The following is a 20393-nucleotide window of genomic DNA, read 5'->3' on the forward strand; positions in this document are numbered from 1 at the left end:
TCTCTGTATTTTCTGCTCAATTCTGTTGTGAATCTGAAACTGCTCTAAAAAAATAAACTCTATTACAAAACCAAATCAAATCAAATTAAAAAAAAGAAGTCAAAAAGTTGAAATGATGACCTGTGGCCACTAAGAGCACATTTCACAATTCTCCATAAATAAGTGCTCCCTTTTAAATGTTTGTCTTGCTTGAAACTGATGACCTATAGCCTCCTGTTCATTTGTCTATCAATTTTAAATGACTTAGAGTGGGTGGTGGCAACAATGGTGTCCATTTCAAATAGGAGTGGAAGGGAGGGACAGAAATAGCTTGAAAGATAAGAACCTGTGGAATTTCTACAGATTACTTGCTCTCAGTTCTAGAATGAAGCAGATCAATAAGAAGTCTGTATGTTTGTTTCTGTAATTTGCTGGGATTAATTGTTCAAAAGATTGGAAAAGACTGGTGAAAAAAGATCAGGAGAAATACGAAGATCTGATCTGAAGGAAACTGAAGGGGAAAAATGAAAAGTTGTCAAGAATACAATAAAAAGAAAAAAGGCCAGGGAACAGCTGTTCTTAATCTCAAGAAAGGCTAGAAAAGTACTTCAGGAATAGATGCTCTCTCACCCAGTTTAAGACCTCCACGAATTCTTATAGAAGATCTTAGCATGCTCTTTATCAAAAAAATTAATAGCAAGGCCACACCATAGGGTCTCATATTACACTCTTGGGAATTTACTAGAACTCTTATGAAGGAATGTTCAATTAAAATGTGGATTATAAAAATAAACTATGAGTAAATTTAGTGTTATTTTAGAGTGGTCTGATTTTCTTATTGTTATTAAACTGAAAACTTCCATGCATCATTCATGTAAGCTGACAAGCTCCAAGGTAATGATACTTTTAACATAACAGTTTTTTTCCTCTAAAAGTTTCCAAGGTTTCTCCAAATGGGGGATGGAAATCAATGTTTCCTCTTCCACATGCTATTTAATTACCAATGCTAGGAATTCAGGGTAGTTGAGTATGTACAAACTGACAAACATACATGAGACAGGAGGGAAGAGGGCAGGGCAGAGCCATTCAAGGAATGACAGCAATTAACACTAAGATGGTGGAAGATTCAACTCCCAGTAGGCCTTGAGGATTAAGATGGCAGGAGATTTGACTTCTAGTAGACCTTGAGCTTCATTATATGTTCATTGTAACATATTAGCATGATAAATAACATGCCCACAAGCGCCATGACAGTCCCAAGGCTAGCCATAGGAGGTCAAAGAGTGGTCAAATTCCTGAGAATCCCAGCCCCTTCCTCAGGGTAGCTGGAATAGTCCTCCCACTTGTAGGCGTGGACCTACTGAGCCCATAAAAAATGGCAACACGCACCTTATGGCCACTGCTCTAGCTCCCTCCTCTTTGAAGACAGCCGGCACTCTGTCTACGGAGTGTGTACTTACTTTTACTGAGCACCCAACTCCCACACATTTTTCCTTGCCTTTCAAAATAGCCTACACTATGCAGTACGTATCTCTCTAAATAAATCTACCTTTACTCAACTGTGGCTCATTCTTGAATTCTTTCCTACATGAAGCCAAATACCCACACTTGGTGGGGCATGTCCCAGGGAATCAAATGAGACCTGAGACATGGCCCTCCTCACGCACCACATCTGTTTTTCCTGCATCACACATAGAAAATCTATACAAAAGCTTCAATGACATACATTTAAAAAGAAAAGAACATAACCTAAGGAAAAAAGCAAAAAAAAAAAATTCATGTATATAAGCTGTACATTTTGTAAAAAGCCTTACAAAATGTCTTTAAAAATATAAATACACATTTTTGAGAAAAGAAGTAGCATCTTTATTTCTCTGAAAAACATTGAATACTTGAGTTCAGTTGTTTGATTCATCAACAGTTTCTTAGAATCTACTTTTGTAGTTGAAACTATATCCTATAGGATATTCTAGGTAGTTGGAAGCCTGGAATGGCTTTCACTGGTCATGTGTATGTTAGTCTTGTCTTACATGAAACAGGTCTGTGCTAAATTGAAAGAAAAGAGAGGGAGAGTATAGCTCAGTGGTAGAGAGTTCCTGGGTTGAATCCCTAGTACTGCCATTAAACAAACAAACAAACATAATTACTTTCCCCCTCAAAAACAAAACAAGTTGAAAAGAAAGGAAGATGGGTCAACTGCTTCTAAACTGGGTATATTAGAACAGGTCTTTAGGAGACCCTTTAAGAGATCCCAGCTTTCCTCAGTTTCTTTATCCAACATTCTTAAAATATTACCAGGAAACCAAGATTAAATTATCCAAAGAGGGAGAATTACAAAGAGAAAGGCGGTCATTTCTGGGTGATGAAATTATGGCAACTTTAAGATTTATTCTTCATACTTTTCTAAATGTCCTATAAGAAGCAATGTATCATTTTTATAATCAGAAAAAAATGACTGAGTTAATGAAAATAAGGATATTACAAAAAATAGGTTCACACCAAACACAAGTATAAACCACAAATGGGAAAATAAAATGTAAAAAATAAAACCAACATAAGTACTAGAAGAAACATGGGTGAATTCCTCTTTTATCCTGGTGTAGGGAAAGGCTTTCTAAGGATGAATCAAAATCCAGAAACATGAGAAGAATGAAAACAGCATAGCTACTTTGGAAAACAATTTAGCAGTTTCTTTAAAAGTTAAACATATGACCCAGAAATTCCACTTCTGGGTATCTACACATTAAAAAACATGCTCATACAAAAACTTGCAAGTGAATGTTCATGGAAGCATAATTCATAACAGCCAAAATGTTGAAACAACCCAAAAGTCCATCAACTGGTGAATGGATAGACAAAATGTGGTATATCCAGGCAATGGAAGGCTATTTAGCAATAAAAAGGAGTGAAACACTGATATACACTATAACAGGATAAATCTCAGAGTCATTATAGATGAAAGAAGCCAGACAAAAAGTCCACATACTCCATGATTCCACATAAATGAAAAGTCCACAGTAGGCAAATCTTGTAGAAACAGAAAGCAAATTAGTGGTTGCCTGGGGCTAGGAGTGGGAATAGGAGTGACTGTAAATAGGCACAAGGGATCTTTTTTGGGGGATGGAAATGTTCTAAGACTGGATTGTGGTAATAGTTCCAAAACTGTAAATTTACTAAAAATCATTGAATTGTACACTTAAAATGAGTGAACTTGATGATATATACATCATATCTCAATAAATCTAGAGGCTAAAAAATAAAAATAGAAACAAAATAAATATAATATATAATAAATATAATATAATAAAAACAGGGGCAATAAAAACTGATAAAGTTTTTACTACATAAAAATTAAACATTTTTGCATGACAAAAACACCATAAACAAAGTAGAAAACAAACTAGGAGAAAATATTTGTAACACACACTACAGACAAGAGACTGGTATCACTAATATACAAAAAACTATTGAAAATAGGGCCAAAATTAGGGATGCTATTATTTAAAAAAAACACACACAGAAAATAACAAGTGTTGGCAAGGATGTGGAGAAATCAGAACACTTGTACATTTCTAGTGGGAATGTAAAATGGTGCAGGTGATGTGGAAAACACTATGGCAATTTAATTTAAAAATTAAAAATAGAATAATTATATGATCCAGCTATTCCATTTCTAGGTATATACCCAAGGAATTGAAAGCACAGTCTTAAAGAGATATCTGCATACCCATGTTCACAGCAACAGTATTCACAATAGCCAAAAGGTGGAAGCAACCCATGTCTGTTGACAGATGAAGGAATACACAACATGGGGTATATACATACAATGGAATATTATTCAGCCTTTAAAAGGAAGGAAATTCTGACACAAGCTACAACATGGATGAAACTTGAAAACATTATGCTGTGTGAAATAAACAGTCAAAGAAAGGACAACTATTGTATTATTCTGCTGATATAAGGTACTTGAGTACTCAAATGAAAGTAGAATGGTGTTTGCCAGGGGCTAGGGAGAGAAATGGTGGGGGTGTTATTGTTTAATGAATATAGAGTTTCAGTTTTGCAAAATGAAAAAAGTTTTGGAGATGGATGGTGGTGCTGGCTGCACAACACTGTGAATATAATTAATGCCACTGAACTGTATGCTCAAAAATGATTAAAACGGTAAATTTTTTTGTTATATATATTTTACCACAATTTTTAAAAAAAGGGCCAAAGGATCAAGAAACCCAATAGGAAAATAAGACACACAGACAATTCATTAGAAAAAGAAGTTTTAAATCATGAAAAAAAGCTCAATCCACTCATAATTAAAGAAATGCAAATTAAAACAACACTGAAATAGAATTTCTCACATATCAGATTGGCAAAAATTGAAAAAAGTATGATGACACATTTCATTGGTGAGGCTGTGGGGAAACAAGCACTCTCAGACACTGCTGTCAGGAATGCAAATCGGCTAACCCTTCTGGAGGGTCTGGCAATATCTGCCAAAGCCCCATGTGCACTTACATTTTGCTCCAGCAGGCCCATTTCTAGAAATCTACCCAGAAGATAACTAAAAATAAGAAATAACTAACAATATGAAAACATATACACACAAGGTTATTCACTGCAGCATGCTTGTCATTGCAAAATATTAGAAACAACCTAAATGCCCATTCATAGAAAAGAAGTTTACTATGTCTGGCACATGTACACAATAAAAGTACCATGCAGCTATAAAAAAAGAATGAGGAAGACTTCTATGAACTGATAAGAAATGATTGTGAGAAAATACTGAAAAAAGCAAAGCCACAAAATGTATCTATCTATAGTATTACTATCATTCATATGAGAAAGAAGGGAGTATGAAAAAATACACAAGTATCTACTCATTTGTACAAAAGAAATACAGAAAGAAACTAAAGAGATTGGTTAAGCACGGGTGGAGGGAGAATAGTGGTGGTAAAGGGGTAGAAATAAGGGTGGAAGGGAACAGGGTAGCAGGCACAAACAGGTAATGACACTTCTCTGAGTATACATATTTTTTTCTCTTTAAAAAATATTGTGATTTTCTGGTCAAGGTGGTGGAGCAGTAGGACCATGAGCTCCCCTATCCTCACAACTACAACAAATCCACAACTGACTGTTAAACAACCATTGAAAAAAAAGACTGGAACATAGCAAAAAGATCTTCTTGAAGTGGAAAAATAAAGAGGAAACCACAGTGGCACGGTAGGGGGGCTGTGCTCACAATATAATTGAGCCCCATTACAAGGTGGGTGACCCACAAGCTGAAGATTAAGTTGCAGAGGCCCTCCCACAGGAGTGAGAGTTCTGAGCCCCACATGAGGCTCCCTGGCCTGGGGTTTTGGCACTTGGGGGGAGGAGAACTCAGGATATCTCGTTTTAAAGGCCACTGGGGCTTAGCTCCAGGAGCCCCACGGGACTGGGAAAAACAGAGACTTCATTCTCTTGGGAAGCATACACAGAATCTCACATGTGCCAGGTCCAAGGGCAGAGGCAGTGATTTCATAGGAACCTGGGCCAGACCCGGTTTTGGAGGGTCCTCTGGGGAGGCAGGGGATGTCTGTGGCTCACCCAGAGGACATAAAAGTTGGTAGCTGACATTCTGGGCGTGTTCATCTACATGAGCTTTCCGGGAGACTGACATCTTGATTGGATCATTGGCACCAAGACCTAGCCCCACCCAATAGCCTGTAGGCTTAAGGGCTGGGAAGTCTCAGGCCAAACAACATGCTGGGTGGGAACACAGCCCCACCCATCAGCAGAACCAGAGCCTTTAGGCACAACCCTACCCACCAGAGGTCCAGGACCAAGTTTCAACCAGCAGTGGGTAGGCACAGACTCCTCCTGCCAGGAAACCTGCATAAGCCTCTAGTCCAGCCTCATCCACCAGGGGGCACATATCAGAAATAAGAAAACAACAATCCCAAAGCCTGTGGAAGGAATCCACAAACACAGGCCAGACTCTACACTGGGACTGGCTAGACTCTGGCCCTTGGGTGACAAGAGAGGAGTGTACTGCTGGGACGCATAGGGCATCTCCCACAGGGAGCCACTTCTCCAAGGTCGAGAAATGTAACTAACCTACCTAAAAATACAAATAGAAAGATAGACAATACAAGGCAGCAGAGGAATATCTTCCAGGCCAAGGCACAAGATAAAATCCCAGAAGAAATAAGTGATGAGGAGATAGGCAATTTATCCATGAAAGTAATGATGGTGAAGATGTTCAGAGAACTCAAGAGGAGTATAGATGCACAGAGAGAAGTTTTTAGCAGAGTTGGAAAATATAAAGAATACCCAAACAGAGTGGAAGAACAAAATTACTGAAATGAATAACACACTAGAAGGAACCAAGAATAAATGAGGCAGAACGAATGGATCAGTGAGCTAGAGGACAGATTAGTGGAAATCACTACTGCAGAACAGAAAAAAGAAAAAAAGAATGAAAAGAAATGAGGATAGTTTAAGAGAACTCTGGGACAACAAGAAGTGCACTAATATTTGCATTATAAGGGTCACAGAAAGAGAAGATAGAGAGAAAGGACCTGAGAAAAATTTTGAAGATATAATAACCGAAAGCATCCCTAACTTGGGAAAGGAAACAGTCACCCAAGTCCAGAAAGTGCAGAGAGTTCCACACAGGATCAACCCAAAGAGGAACACACCAAGGCACATAGTAATTAAACTGACAACAATTAAGGATAAGGAGAAAATATTAAAATTAGAAAGAGAAAAGCAGCAAATAACATACAAGGGAACTCCCATAAGGTTAATCAGCTGATTTTTCAGCAGAAATATTACAGGCCAGAAAGGAGTGGCACGATATATTTAAAGTGATGAAAGGGAAAAGTTTACAACCAAGAATACCCTATCCAGCAAGGCTCTTGTTCAGATTTGATGGAGAAATCAAAAGCTTCACAGATAAACAAGCTAAAAGAATTCAGCACCACCAAACCATCCTTACAACAAATGTTAAAGGAACTTCTCTTGTCATCAAACCACAAGAAAAGGGAACAAAAGAAGAGAAAAAAAGACCTATAAAAACAAGCCCAAAACAATTAACAAAATGACAATAAGAACATATGTATCAATAATTACTTAAATGTAAATGGATTAAATGTTCCAACCAAAAGACATAGATTGGCTGAATGGATACAAAAACAAGACCCATATATATGCTCTCTACAAGAAACCCACTTCAGAACTAGAGACACATGGAGGCTAAATATAAGAGGATGGAAAAAGATATTCCATGCAAACGGAAACTAAAAGAAAGCTGGAGTAGCAATACTTGTATCAGACAAAATAGATTTTAAAATAAAGACTGTCACAAGAGACAAAGAAGGATACTACATAATGCTTAAGGTACCAATCCAAGAAAAGGATATAACAATTGTAAATATATATATAGACCAATCATAGAAGCACCTCAATATGTAAGGTAATTGTTAAAAGACATAAAAGGAGAAATCAACAAAAACACAGTAATACTAGGGGACCTTAACATCCCACTTACATCAATGGACAGATCATCCAGACAGAAAATCAATAAGGAAATACGGGCCCTAAATAACACATTAGACCAGATGGACCTAATTGTTACCTATAGAGCATTCCATCCCAAAGCAACAGAACACACTCTTCTCAAGTGCACATGCAACATTCTTCAGAACTGAGCACATGCTGGCCCACAAAGCTAGCCCCAGTAAATTTAAGAAAATTAAAATCATACCAGGCATCTTTTCCGACTACAAAGCTGTAAGGTTAGAAATCAACTACAAGAAAAAACTGCAAAAACTGCAAACACGTGGAAGCTAAACAATATGTTACTAAACAACCAATGGATCACTGAAGAAATCAAACAGGAAATCAAGAAATACTTTGAGACAAATGAAAATGAAAACACAATGAACCAAAATGTCTGGGATGCAGCAAAAGCAGTTCTCAGGGGGAACTTTATTGCGACACAAGCCTACCTCAGGAAACAAGAAAAATTTCAAGGAAACAATCTAACCTTACACCTAACGCAGCTGGAGAAAGAACAAACAAAACCCAAAGTTAGTAGAAGAAAACACATCATAAAGATTAGAGCAGAAATAAATGAAATAGAGACTAAAAAGACAATAGAAAAGATCAATGAAACCAAAAGCTGGTTCTTTGAAAAGATAAACAAAATTGATAAACCTTTAGTCAGACTCATCAAGAAGAAAAGGGAGAGGGCCCAAACTAACAAAATCAGAAATGAAAAAGAAGTTACAACTGACACCACACAAATACAAGGGATCATAAGAGCTACTATGAGCAACTACATGCCAACAAAAAGGACAACGTAGAAGAAATGGACACTTTCTTAGAAAGGTACAATTTGCCAAGACTGAACCAGGAATTAATAGGCAATATGAATAGACCAATTACCAGCACTGAAATTGAATCAGTAATTTAAAAATTCCCAACAAACAAAAGTCCAGGACCAGGTGGCTTCGCAGGAGAATTCTACCAAACATTTAGAGAAGAGTTAACACCTATCCTTCTGAAACTATTCCAAAAAATTGCAGAGGAACACTTCCAAACTCATTCTATGAGGCCATCATCACCCTGATACCAAAACCAGACAAAGATATCACACAAAAAAGAAAATTACAGGCCAATATCACTTATGAATATAGATGCAAAAATCCTTAACAAAATACTAGCAAATTGACTCCAACAATGCATTAAAAGGATCACACACCATGATCAAGTGGGATTTATCCCAGGGATGCAGGGATTTTTCAACATCCACAAATCAATCAATGTGATACATCACATTAACAAATTGAAATATAAAAACCATATGATCATCTCAATAGATGAAGAAAGAGCTTTTGATAAAATTCAACATCCATTTATGATAAAAATTCTCCATAAAGTGGTCACAGAGGGAACATACCTCAACATAATAAAGGTCATAAATGACAAACCCACAGTTAACATCATACTTAATGGTGAAAAGCTGAAAGCATTTCCTCTAAGATCAGGAACAAGACAAGGATGACCACTCTTGCCACTTTTATTCAACATAGTTTTGGAAGTCCTAGCCATAGCAATCAGAGAAGAAAAAGAAATAAAAGGAATCCAAATTGGAAACAAAGAAGTAAAAAACTGTCACTGTTTGCAGATGACACGATACTATACATAGAAAACCCTAAAGAAGCAACCAGAAAACTACTAGAACTCATGAATGAGTTTGGTAAAGTTGCAGGATACAAAATTAATATATAGAAATCAGTTGCATTTCTATACACTAACAATGAACTAGCAGAAAAAGAAATTAAGGAAACAATACCATTTACCATTGCACCAAAAAGAATAAAATACCTAGGAATAAACCTACCCAAAGAGGCAAAAGATCTGTATGGCACAAAAGTATAAGACACTGATGAAAGAAACTGAAGATGACATAAACAAATGGAAAAATATACCATGTTATTAGATTGGAAGAATCAATATTGTTAATATGGCCATACTACCCAAGGCCATATACAGATTCAGTGCAATCCCTATCATATTACCAATGACATTTTTTTCACAGAGCTGGAACAAAAAATGTTAAAAAATTTGTATAGAAACACAAAAGACTCTGAATAGCCAAAACAACCTTGAAAAATAAGAATGTAGCTCAGGGAATTATACTCCCTGACTTCAGACTATACTACAAAGTTACAGTAATCAAAACAGTGTGGTACTGGTACAAAAACAGACACATAGATCAATGAAACAGGATAGAAAGTCCAGAAATAAACCTATGCTCTTATGGTCAATTAATCCACGACAAAGGAGGCAAGAACACACAATGGAGGAAAGACAGTCTCTTCAATAAGTGGTGCTGGGAAAACTGGACAGCTACCTGTTAAAGACTGAAATTAGAACATTCTCTAACACTATATACAAAAATATACTCAAAATAGATTAAAGACTTAAATGTAAGACCAGATACTACAAAACTCCTAGAGGAAAACTTAGGCAGAACACTCTTGGACATAAATCACAGCAATATATTTTTTGGACCAGCTCCTGAAATGATGGAAATAAAAGCAAAAATAAACAAATGGGATCTAATTAAACTTAAAAGCTTTTGCACAGCTAAGGATACCATCTACAAAACCAAAAGACAACCTACAGAATGGGAGAAAATATTTGCAAGTGATGTGACTGACAAGGGACTAATTTCCAAAATATACAAACAGCTCATACAGCTCAATATCAGAGAAAACAAGCAACCCAATCAAAAAATGGGCAGAAGACCTAAATAGACATCTCTCCAAAGAAGACATACAGATGGCCAACAAGCACATGAAAAGATACTCAACATCACTAATTGTTGAACATGGATGGACCTGGAGATCGTCATTCTAAGTGAAGTAAGTCAGAAAGGGAAAGAAAAATGCCATACGATATTGCTTACATGTGGAATCTGAAAAAAAGGACACAAATGAACTACTTATTATTTATAACTCAGATGACTGATTTCTTGAATATGTGTAAGCACATTTGACTGTCCTTTATGATTGGATTACTGCATTCTGTCGATTCTTATTTTGTGGTTGGCTTTATTCCTTTGATAACTATGTAAGTTTAAAAAGCTAAAGCTCTAAACTGTTATTAGAAATAATGAACAGTACATATATGTAGATTAAAAAAAGAGAAATATCCAGAATAGATAAATTCAAAGGGAAAGAATGCATATTGGTGGTTACCAGGGGATGGGAGGAGGATGCCAATGGATGGAAACCACTTAATGTGTAAGAGGTTTTATTTTGGGTTATGGAAATGTTTTGGAACTAGATAGAAGTGATGTTTGCACAACTTTGTGAATGACTGAATGCCACTGAATGCCATTTTAAAATGGTTAATTTCTGGATTGTGAATTTCACATCAGTAAATTATTTAAATAAAAAATATTGTGGTAAAGTAACATGAAATTTACCACCTTAACCATTTTTAAGTTTATAGTTCAATAGTGTTAGATATATTCACACTGTTGTGTACTGGATTTCCAAAACTTTTTCATCTCATAAAACTGAAACTCCATACCCATTATTCAATAACTCCCCACCCCCTAGTCTATTCTGTTAGTTTTTTGCCATTGCTTTTATTTATAGAATGCTCTTTATCTTCATCCATATGCATACAGAACTTCGCTTATATTTTTCTTCTAATTCTCTTGTGGGTTTTTTTTTTAAATTGTGGTAAAAAAAACTATAATTAAAATTTACCATCTTAATCATTTCTAAGCATATAGTTGAGTAGCATTAAATATATTTACATTGTTGTGAAACAGATCTCCAGACGTTTTTTATCTTGTAAAACTCTAATTATATATGCATTAAACAACTCCCCATTTGTCACTCCCTCAGCCCTGGTAACCACCATTCTACTTTCCATTTCTATGAATTTGAGTACTTTAAATTCCTCATATGAATGGAATCATACAGTATTTGTCTTTTTGTGACTGGCTTACTTCTCTCAACATAATGCCCTCAAGTTTCATTCATGTTGTAATATGTTAAAGGATTTCCTTCCTTTTTAAGGCTGAATAATATTCCATTGTATGTATATGCCACATTTCATTTACCCATTCATCCACTGATGTACATTTGTGTTGCTTCTACTTCTTAGGTATTATGAATAATGCTGCTATGAACATGGGTATGCAAATATCTCTTTGAGACTCCGTTTTCAATTCTTTTGGATATATACTCAGTAGTGAGATTGCTAGATCATATGGTAGTTCAATTTTTAACTTTTTGAGGAAACTCCATACTATTTTCCATAGCAGTCATATCATTTTATAATCCTTCCAATAGTACACAGAGGTTCTAATTTCTCCATATCCTCCTCACATCCTTTGCCAACATTTGTTATTTTCTGGTACTTTTTTGTTGCTGTTGTTGTTGGTAGCCACCCTAATGGGTGTATGGTGATATGTCATTGTGGTTTTGATTTGCATTTCTGTGCTCTGAGTATATATTTTTGTATAACTCTGACTCTTAGACCATCATAATGTTTCATATACTTCACATACTCAAAATATAAACAATTAAAACCAACCAAGATATACGGGGGACCCAAAATGTAATACAAACAGTAAATCTGGAAAACAGTATCTTGCCTGGATACTCTAAGCCTAAATACAAAAAGAACTGAACATAAATGCTGTAATCTAGCTCCTAAAAGTGTTCCTCACAGGGGTGTGGGCTAGCAATTCTTAAATTATTTTATGTGTATATTAGAACTGAACAAGTAGCAAATAGGCTGCAGATAATGAGAGCTGGTTTCTTACTTTGGAGAAAGAAGTTTAAATAAGGAGAGTGAGAAGATTAAAATGAATCCTGTAGTGTTGGACTGGAATCAGAGGTATCAGTCTAAAATCATGGTTTTTAATATACATACAGATATAGATACAAGAATACAGATATGAGTATATGTGTGGGTACTATACATACAGATATTTCCTAGCTCTACTCACGAGAGGACCTGGAAGTAGTGACATCCCAAGAACAATGAGCACACCTAGCATCCAGATCTGGTTTCTAAACACCATTTTCCAATTGAAAAAAAACAAACAAACAAACTCAGGGCTCTTTGGACATATGGTTGAATCCAGAATTGGGGCAGGGAAAATACAAGATGAGTGTCTAACATCTGGTGGAAATGCTTAAAAACTTGATCGCATGTTAAAGAACATAAGAGCCACCCTGAAGGAGATCTTAGTGGACAAAGCAGAAACAATTTGAGCAATAAAACAAATAATGATAGTACTGGATGTTAATGCATAGCATAAATACCCACGAGTCTATATGGATATAAACACATAATCAAATAAATAAAAGGGGGTGAAAAGACAGCTCTTCCTCATAGTAGAATTCTAATCAATAAATTCCTGAGGCTGGAACCCATGCTTTTTCTATTACATCACACTGCCTGAAAGCTAACTAGCTAAGCCCTAAATAGTCAGCAAGTTTGTTAAGATCCCTACCTTGATACCAAGTGCTACCAAAAACTTTAGAATATAAGGGGAAAACAACCATAGGGAGAAATAGGCTCTGCTAGAATATACATTTAAAACTAGTCTATGACTCTTACTTTATAGATCCTGGCAGGGTACCTCCATGGGCTTGCAGCAACAAGACCTGTAGCTGTTGTACCTGGGAAAGGCAATGAAAAATAGTCAGCTAGTTACCAATCAAAAGCTAGTTATCCCTTATCAGCAAAATAACTATAATTAGCAGCATCTATTTTAAAAAAATCAAACTTAGCACTGGGCTAGGCAATGTCAGGGGTTACAAGAATAAATTCTTGTGGTTTATTCTCAGGTTTACAATCTATTTGACGAAGACAAGTGTAAGGCCTGACAAAAGATGCTGTCATCAAGTATAGTTAGGAACTTTAGGGTTCTGAGAAGAAGCAAATTAATGAAATTCCAAAACAGTCAAAAGGAGGCTTCATGGGGATGAATCTTAAACCAGAGTACACGTGCAATCATCCTCTCCATTCCCTCCCACAACAAAAGAGGAGCTGATCTGCCTGCGCTTTGGATCCCAACTCTTCTTGCTTCCTGATAAATCTTACTCTATTTGTTCTCCCTTCTCTCTTCTATATCTTTGACTTCTCCCCTTTTATAGGATCCTTCCTATTAAGAGTAAAACATGTTCAAGTCTCTCCCATCTTAAGACAAAAGCACACTTCCCAATTCCACTTATCTCTTTTGCCCGATTTCTCTCCTTCATAAAGATCGAGAGAATAGTCTACACCCACTGCTTCCATTTCCTTTTGCTCTTTTCTCACTTGCTCCTTAATCTAGTCCAATCTGATTTCTGCCCACAGCATTCCACTGAACTAACTCTTACTAAGGTCATCAATAATCTGCATGTCACCTCATCTCATGGGCATTTTTCAGTCTTCATTTTATTTGACTGTTTGGTAACTTGGCTTACCAGACACAACACTTTCCTGCTTTTCCCTCTATTCTTTAAGCTGATCTTCTAAGTCTCTTTCTTAGTTCATCTTTGCTCCAATTGTCCTTTAAACGATAAAGTTTCTCAAAGCTCAGCATCAGTCTTCTCACTTTGTACTCTCTCCTTAAAGTCTCAACTCTGCCTGTGGTTTCCATGACCATCTATAAACTGGTGACTCCCATATTTATCTGAAACACAGATCTTTCTGAATTTAGAACCTCTATATTCAACCATCTACTTAATATTTCCACTTGTCTGCTGTCCCAAACCTGTTCCTTCTCCAGTGCACTTTAGGTCAGTGAATATGAAGCTTCACATGCCAGAAAGCTGGGTGTCATACTCACCCCCTCATCTAATCCACTGGTCACTTCTTTCTCTCACCAACACCACCAACACCCTAAGTCTAAGTTCCCATTTCTCTCTCTCCTGGATCACTGCAGTAACTTCTGAAGTGGTCTCCATGAGTCTACTCTCGCTCCACTAGAACCCATTTTCACATAACAGCCACACCATCTTTTAAAAATGTAAATGATCATTGTGGCCACCTTGCTTCAAGTCATTTTTAACACAGTACATGAAGTCTCGATCAGGCCTCTGCTTCTTCTCTAGGCTCATACTGGAATACCCTTTCCTTGCTCTCTCCACTCCAGCCACACTGGCATTCTCTGAGTTCTTCAAATGAACTATACTCCTTCCTAACTCAAGGCCTCTGCAGACTTGCTATGTGCCTGGCATTGTTCTAAGTGCTTTACATGTATGAACTCATTTAACCCTCACAAAAACCCTATGAAGTAGGTATTATTCTGATTTCCATTCTATGGACAGGGAAACTGAGGCACAGAGAACTTGCCCAAGGTATATAGCCAGTGAGTTACAGAGCCAGGATTTGAACCTGGGCCGTCTGGCTGCAGTGTCAATGCTTGCTACCATTGTACTTTGCTATACATGCTATTTCTTCTCCCTGGAATCCTCTTCCTTCTTTTCTGCATAGATGATTCCTACTCAGTCCCTCAGATCCAAGCTCAAATGTTGCTACCTCAGGGAAGCCTTCTCAAATTAGATACATAACAGAAGATCCTGTTCCATACTTTCACAGCACCCTATAGCACACCATCCCAGTTTACAAGGATATGTTGGTATGATTATGTGTTTAATGTTTGTCCCTCCCACTAGGCAATAAGTTCCATGAAGGCAGAGACTATGTCTGCTCTGCTCAACAATGTATCCCAGCACAGTAGCTGGCACATAATAGCACTCAATAAATATTTATTGTTGGAATGGAAGAACAAATAAATGACTAGGAAGAAGAGCATTTTTGGCAATAGGAATACACATGAAAGAGAACAGAGGAGCAGAATTGAATAAGGTATTTGTAATTGAGAAGATTTTGTGAACAGGTAAATTACTTATATTTTCTACAGTGACCCTTAGGAGGGAAGGAAATAAAGGAGAAGGGGAAGCAAGACAAGAGGTTGGCTGAATAGTAATAATTCTCACTGAGGAGGAAGGCCAGAGACGGAGTGAGCACTAGACAGTTGGGAAACAGTAGATTCCTATTGGAAAGAGAAAAGTTGATCCCCAAGGAGGTCAGTCCAACCTCCTGCCCTCTCAGCTCCTCTGCCAGGGTTACTGAGCTGCTGCATAGCCAGTCATACTGCTACCACCACAAATTCATGCCCCTAGCCAGCTACTTCTATTTCCATGATTGTAAGCCTTCTGTGGTCACCTCAATCCCTCTACCCTATGATCTGCTTGCTTGCTCTTAGAAGATGACCTCACCTCCTACTTCACTGCAAAGAGAAAGATCATCAGGTTAAAAATCCCTCAATTTCCCTTCTTTCTCTAAATTAGTGTCACTGTATTCTCCCTATCTTAACCTCTTTTCTTCTAGTCGTGGGGGCAAATACCTCTCTACTATTGAAAGCAAATCCCTATTTATTTGTGCTCAGGATCTCAACTGCTTTGAGACAACCCATTATCAACCAGTCCCTATTCTCAGTTTCAGTCTCTCCCAACTGGTTCTTTCACATGTTCAAGTCTCTTCCATTTTTAAAAACAAATAGACCTACATCCTCTGACCCTTGACTACCAGCTATTGACTTCTTTCATCTTGCCTACTTGAAAAAAGAGCCTTTCAACTCCCTCCACTTCCTTATCTAGCATTCACTGTCCAACCCCCAGCAATCTGTTCCCATCACTCCCCTGACCCTCTTCTCACTGAGGTCACCAGTAGCCTCCTTTGTTGATTAAAAAAAAATCAGTGGACACTTTCCAATCCTTATTCTACTTTACACGTCTTTATAAATTTATACTTTTGACAGCTCTCCTTGAAACTTTCTTCCCCTGTCTTCCAGGACACCAGTGATTTTCTTCCTACCTATTTGCTCCTTCTTTGTCTCTCATCGTCCCTCCTTTCTGCATCTCTTATATGCTGATGTTACCCCTGAGTTCTGTCTACATTTCTCTCTTCTTGGCCATTTGATCATTCAGGAAATATTAAGTGCCTTTAACATGCTAGGCACTCTCTGATCTCATCCACTCCATAACTTCAGATACGTCTAAACGGTGATGACTCTCAACTCTGTAGCTTCAGCTCAGACCTCTCTACATTACCATTTGGCCAGCTCTACTTGAACAACTCTACTTAGAGGTCCCCCAAGCCCTTCAAATTCAAAATGCCCAAAACTAAATTTCATCATTTCCATTTTCCTACCTGACCCCGTTTTTCCTCCTGTATTCCCTGCTTCCATGACTATTACTATCATTTATTCAATTGTCCAAGCAAGAGACCTGGGAATCAACTTTGATTCTCCCCACCCACCCTTCCCTGGTTTTTTTTTTAGGTTTTGTTTCTAATTTGTACCTTTCTCTTCAGCTCTATCACTACTGTCTTTAGTTCAGGCCATAGTTCTCACCTAGGTTATTGTAATAGCTTAATTTATTTTCCAACTTTTAGCCACACGTACCTCAAATCTGCTGTCTCTATACTTGCTAGAGTAATCTCCCTAAACCACACATTTCGCCATGTCACCCTGTTACTTAAAATCTTTCAATGGCTCCCCATAGCTCTCAGGTTGAACTCCAAATTCTTTAACAAGTCCTATAAGGACCTTCAGGATCTGATTCTTGCCTACCTCTCTTGCCTCTCGCTCACTGCTCACTTCTTCTTTATCAGTGAAATCTCCAGTGCCATCCTCTAATCTTAAATATGACCAAAAAACATGTTAATAGGAGTTTCTTTAAGATTTATCCAAACTAACATAATGCTTAACCAACATCTCTAAACTTCTGGTAGAGGAGAAGTTGAGAAACAAAAAGTTCTATCATTCCACTCACATACTTGTAATTTTCCCCATCAAATGTTGTCCCTTCTACCTGTTGCTTCAGATGATTAAGTTCAGCTGTCTGGGGATCAATATTAACAACAGGTTTGTTCTTGATTTTTCTTGCTCTGTCAGCATAGCGAAGCGTATTTAATGTTTCCTCTAGATTGGAGTCAGCAGGACTCACACAGGCTATCATAAGAGTGTGGCTATTACCACCTAGAGAATCTGAAAGAGAACAATGGAAGGAAATGAAATTGAACAAGTAGGATGCAAACAAAGCTGTCTATTTGGGTTGGTGACTTCCACATCAGAGCTATAAGAAAAAAAATTTTCTATTGTGTCAATATAAAAACACTAAGATTTCTGTTGTGTAAAATGATATCATTTAGAATCCTATTGTATGTGTCCTCATTCTCAACAGAGACTGTTATTTGAGCAGTTAACCAGGTTAAAACAACTGAGCCCTGGCTCAAGTAAGTTAGGAGCCACTGCTAGGATTAAACATTCTTTGGATGCCCCCTCTATGTAGATTTTTAACTCTTTAGGGAATTCTGCTTATTAGCACTGATAAAGACAGTAACCAAGTTCATTTTCAGGTACAAAGTACTAAGTACAATTGGCATTCTACAGATTTCTTGGCTCTCAAAGCTATATATGAAGACATCTTTCCATTAACTTAGAAGCCTGCTTGCCAACAGGTCTCTCTCCTGTTTATCAATTAGACAGCTCTGTATGTGATAGTCCAAAAATTTGGCTTTTTACCTGTTCCATCTTTGCTTTCTGAGTACTATCATTCTGAGCTACTCTCTTATTTTTAGAGGCATTTTGGGCTTACCTTGAAGCAGTCGAGTCAACTTGGAATCTCTGTAGGGCACAAAGCCACCCTTTTTGTCATCTCCAAGAGCACTGATTACATTTCCCAAGCATAGGAGGCCTCGGTTAATATTAATACCTAATAGCAGGAAATAAAATTTAAATTGTCTGGTAAAACATCTAACATATATCTACACTTATCCTGAGAAAGAGAAAAGAAATAAAGACCCCACAGAAATACTAAGTCACAAGTCTTAAGGAAACTTCATCCTGTTCATTTTTCTGAGAGTGCCTCTTTAAGTAAAGTTCAAAGGACAAAGGTGAGTGAAAAATTGAGTCTGTTGGCACTTCTTGTCCTTTCCCATGGAAACAAAGCAGACAGACAGATAACTATCACCATGACAACAACCATCTGTACAGTTATTCACTTTTTATATACATTGTCACACTTAATCTTTTAATGCTGTGTAATTAGATTAGTTATTTTTATTATCATTATTTTTACCATCATTTTCAGTTTACTGATAAGGAAATTAGCTCAAAGGTTACATGACTTGTCTAAGGTCAAACAGCTGGTAAGTGGTAGGCCTGAGATTCCATCTCAAGATTGCAGTCAAATCCTATGCTCTTTCTATTACACCACAATGAAATAGCTTTCCTCTTGTTGCTTAAATAGGGTAAAGATTCTTTTCCACTTCTTAAATTCCAAAGTTTACTTTTTAAACATTGTTGTAATCTCTGAGGTCCCTTTAAAGCTCCCAACCTTCCCATGGTTATGTTTATCATGGAAAGTCTATATAGTATAATGGTTAAGTGCACAGGCATTGGAGTCAGATAGACTCTAGGGTTGAATCCTGGTTCTATCACTGACTAGCTGTATGATTTTGGGTAAGTTCCTCTATTAAATGAGACAAATCAACCCAACTTATTGGTTGTGGTGGGGAATTAACAAGATACTTTATACAAAACAAAGTTAAATGATATATAAACGGTATCATTGTTACTGCTACTCTACCTTCTATTTATTCAGCTATACTTTGGACTCCTTGATAATCTGAAACAGTTACATCTAAAAGATCCTGAACTCCAAAATTCCTCTCTGACTGCATTCTACTATCCTTCTGTTTCTTTCATGGATCCTGTTCTTCACCCTTACTGTGGCTACAAATTTACTGACAATTTCTAATACTCCCAGTAGATCATCTTTCCTGGGCCTTAAGCTACGTCTTCTGGACCCTGTGGTCAATCATTTTGGTTATGCTTTCCCAAGCATTCACTGGACCCATGATCTTCTGCCATTTCCACTATGTTAATTCCCAGCCATAGGTTAAATCAACTCTGTGTGTAAGTTCCTGTAGGCTGCAATGCTGAAGAAAGTCACGTAACCAAATGGACTAGATCCATCCGTGATAAAACATGTTATCTGACCTTAGCTGAACCCATAGTCAATTAACAATCTTCTCTTCCTCATTCTTCTTCATTCCTACTTCATCACAGCAGCTATTCTAAACACTCATCATATCCAAGACTGTAAATCTACCTTCACTCTATTAGTAGATGATTTTAACATTACATTATGGTGATCAAAATTAGTCACAAGGGCTCCCTAACCTTCCCTCTCCTCACTTCACAGTCTTTCCTCTGCTGTTACTGATTCCTTCATTCTTCTTCTTGTTTCAGAGGAGAAAATAACCACCTTTATTTTCCCTTTAGCCTCTGCCAGTGTTTCTACTCCCTCTGTTTTCCCAGGGACCCTAGATCCTTCCATCTTCCCCCTCTTTCTTAGATCTTCAATTTATTTTCCGTTCACAGATTTCTTCTTTTCAGTCTATACACATGTTCAAATCTCCCCAATCTGAAATAGAAACAATTCTCTCACGGAAACATCTCTTTCTTTTCCTTTTATTGCCAACTGGAAGGGGTACCATTTTTCAGGGCCATTTATTGCTTCCAGGATGTGAAGGAAAAAGAACCTGCTGAGACTGATAAAACCTCACCAATGCCTGTACTAATCCTCGTATCAGTTCAGTCCTTTCTTTTCTTTTCCCTTTTAGCCAAACAGAACACTGTGCCATCTTATTGGCCCACAGCCCATCTGGGATGTGAAGGAGAGACTGCTAAGGTTTTTCAAACCTGCTGAGCAAAACGTCCATCTGTAGTTTCCTATAGGAACAACAACAAAAGTCCAGATGAATCTTGAGAAGAAATTATGGCTGTACTGTGATCTAAGCAAAGAACCACAGACTTGAGGATAAAAAGGCTGTTC

At 37.3% G+C, this 20393-nt stretch overlaps 1 protein-coding gene across 2 annotated transcripts in view; it reads right to left on the reverse strand.

Moving 5' to 3' along the window:
• The window catches only part of KIF4A (kinesin family member 4A), a 101796-nt gene that overhangs the window by 46176 nt on the left and 35227 nt on the right, over positions 1-20393 (reverse strand). For both annotated transcript variants that reach the window (XM_010973625.3, XM_074359621.1), the window contains exons 8-10: positions 18150-18266; positions 17364-17539; positions 13117-13178 (exon numbers count right to left, since the gene is read on the reverse strand). In XM_010973625.3, the coding sequence (XP_010971927.1) occupies positions 13117-13178; positions 17364-17539; positions 18150-18266 (355 nt within the window). The remainder of the gene's footprint in view (positions 1-13116; positions 13179-17363; positions 17540-18149; positions 18267-20393) is intronic.

The sequence above is a fragment of the Camelus bactrianus genome, chromosome X, assembly GCF_048773025.1.
Source record: "Camelus bactrianus isolate YW-2024 breed Bactrian camel chromosome X, ASM4877302v1, whole genome shotgun sequence".
NCBI lineage: Eukaryota > Metazoa > Chordata > Mammalia > Artiodactyla > Camelidae > Camelus > Camelus bactrianus.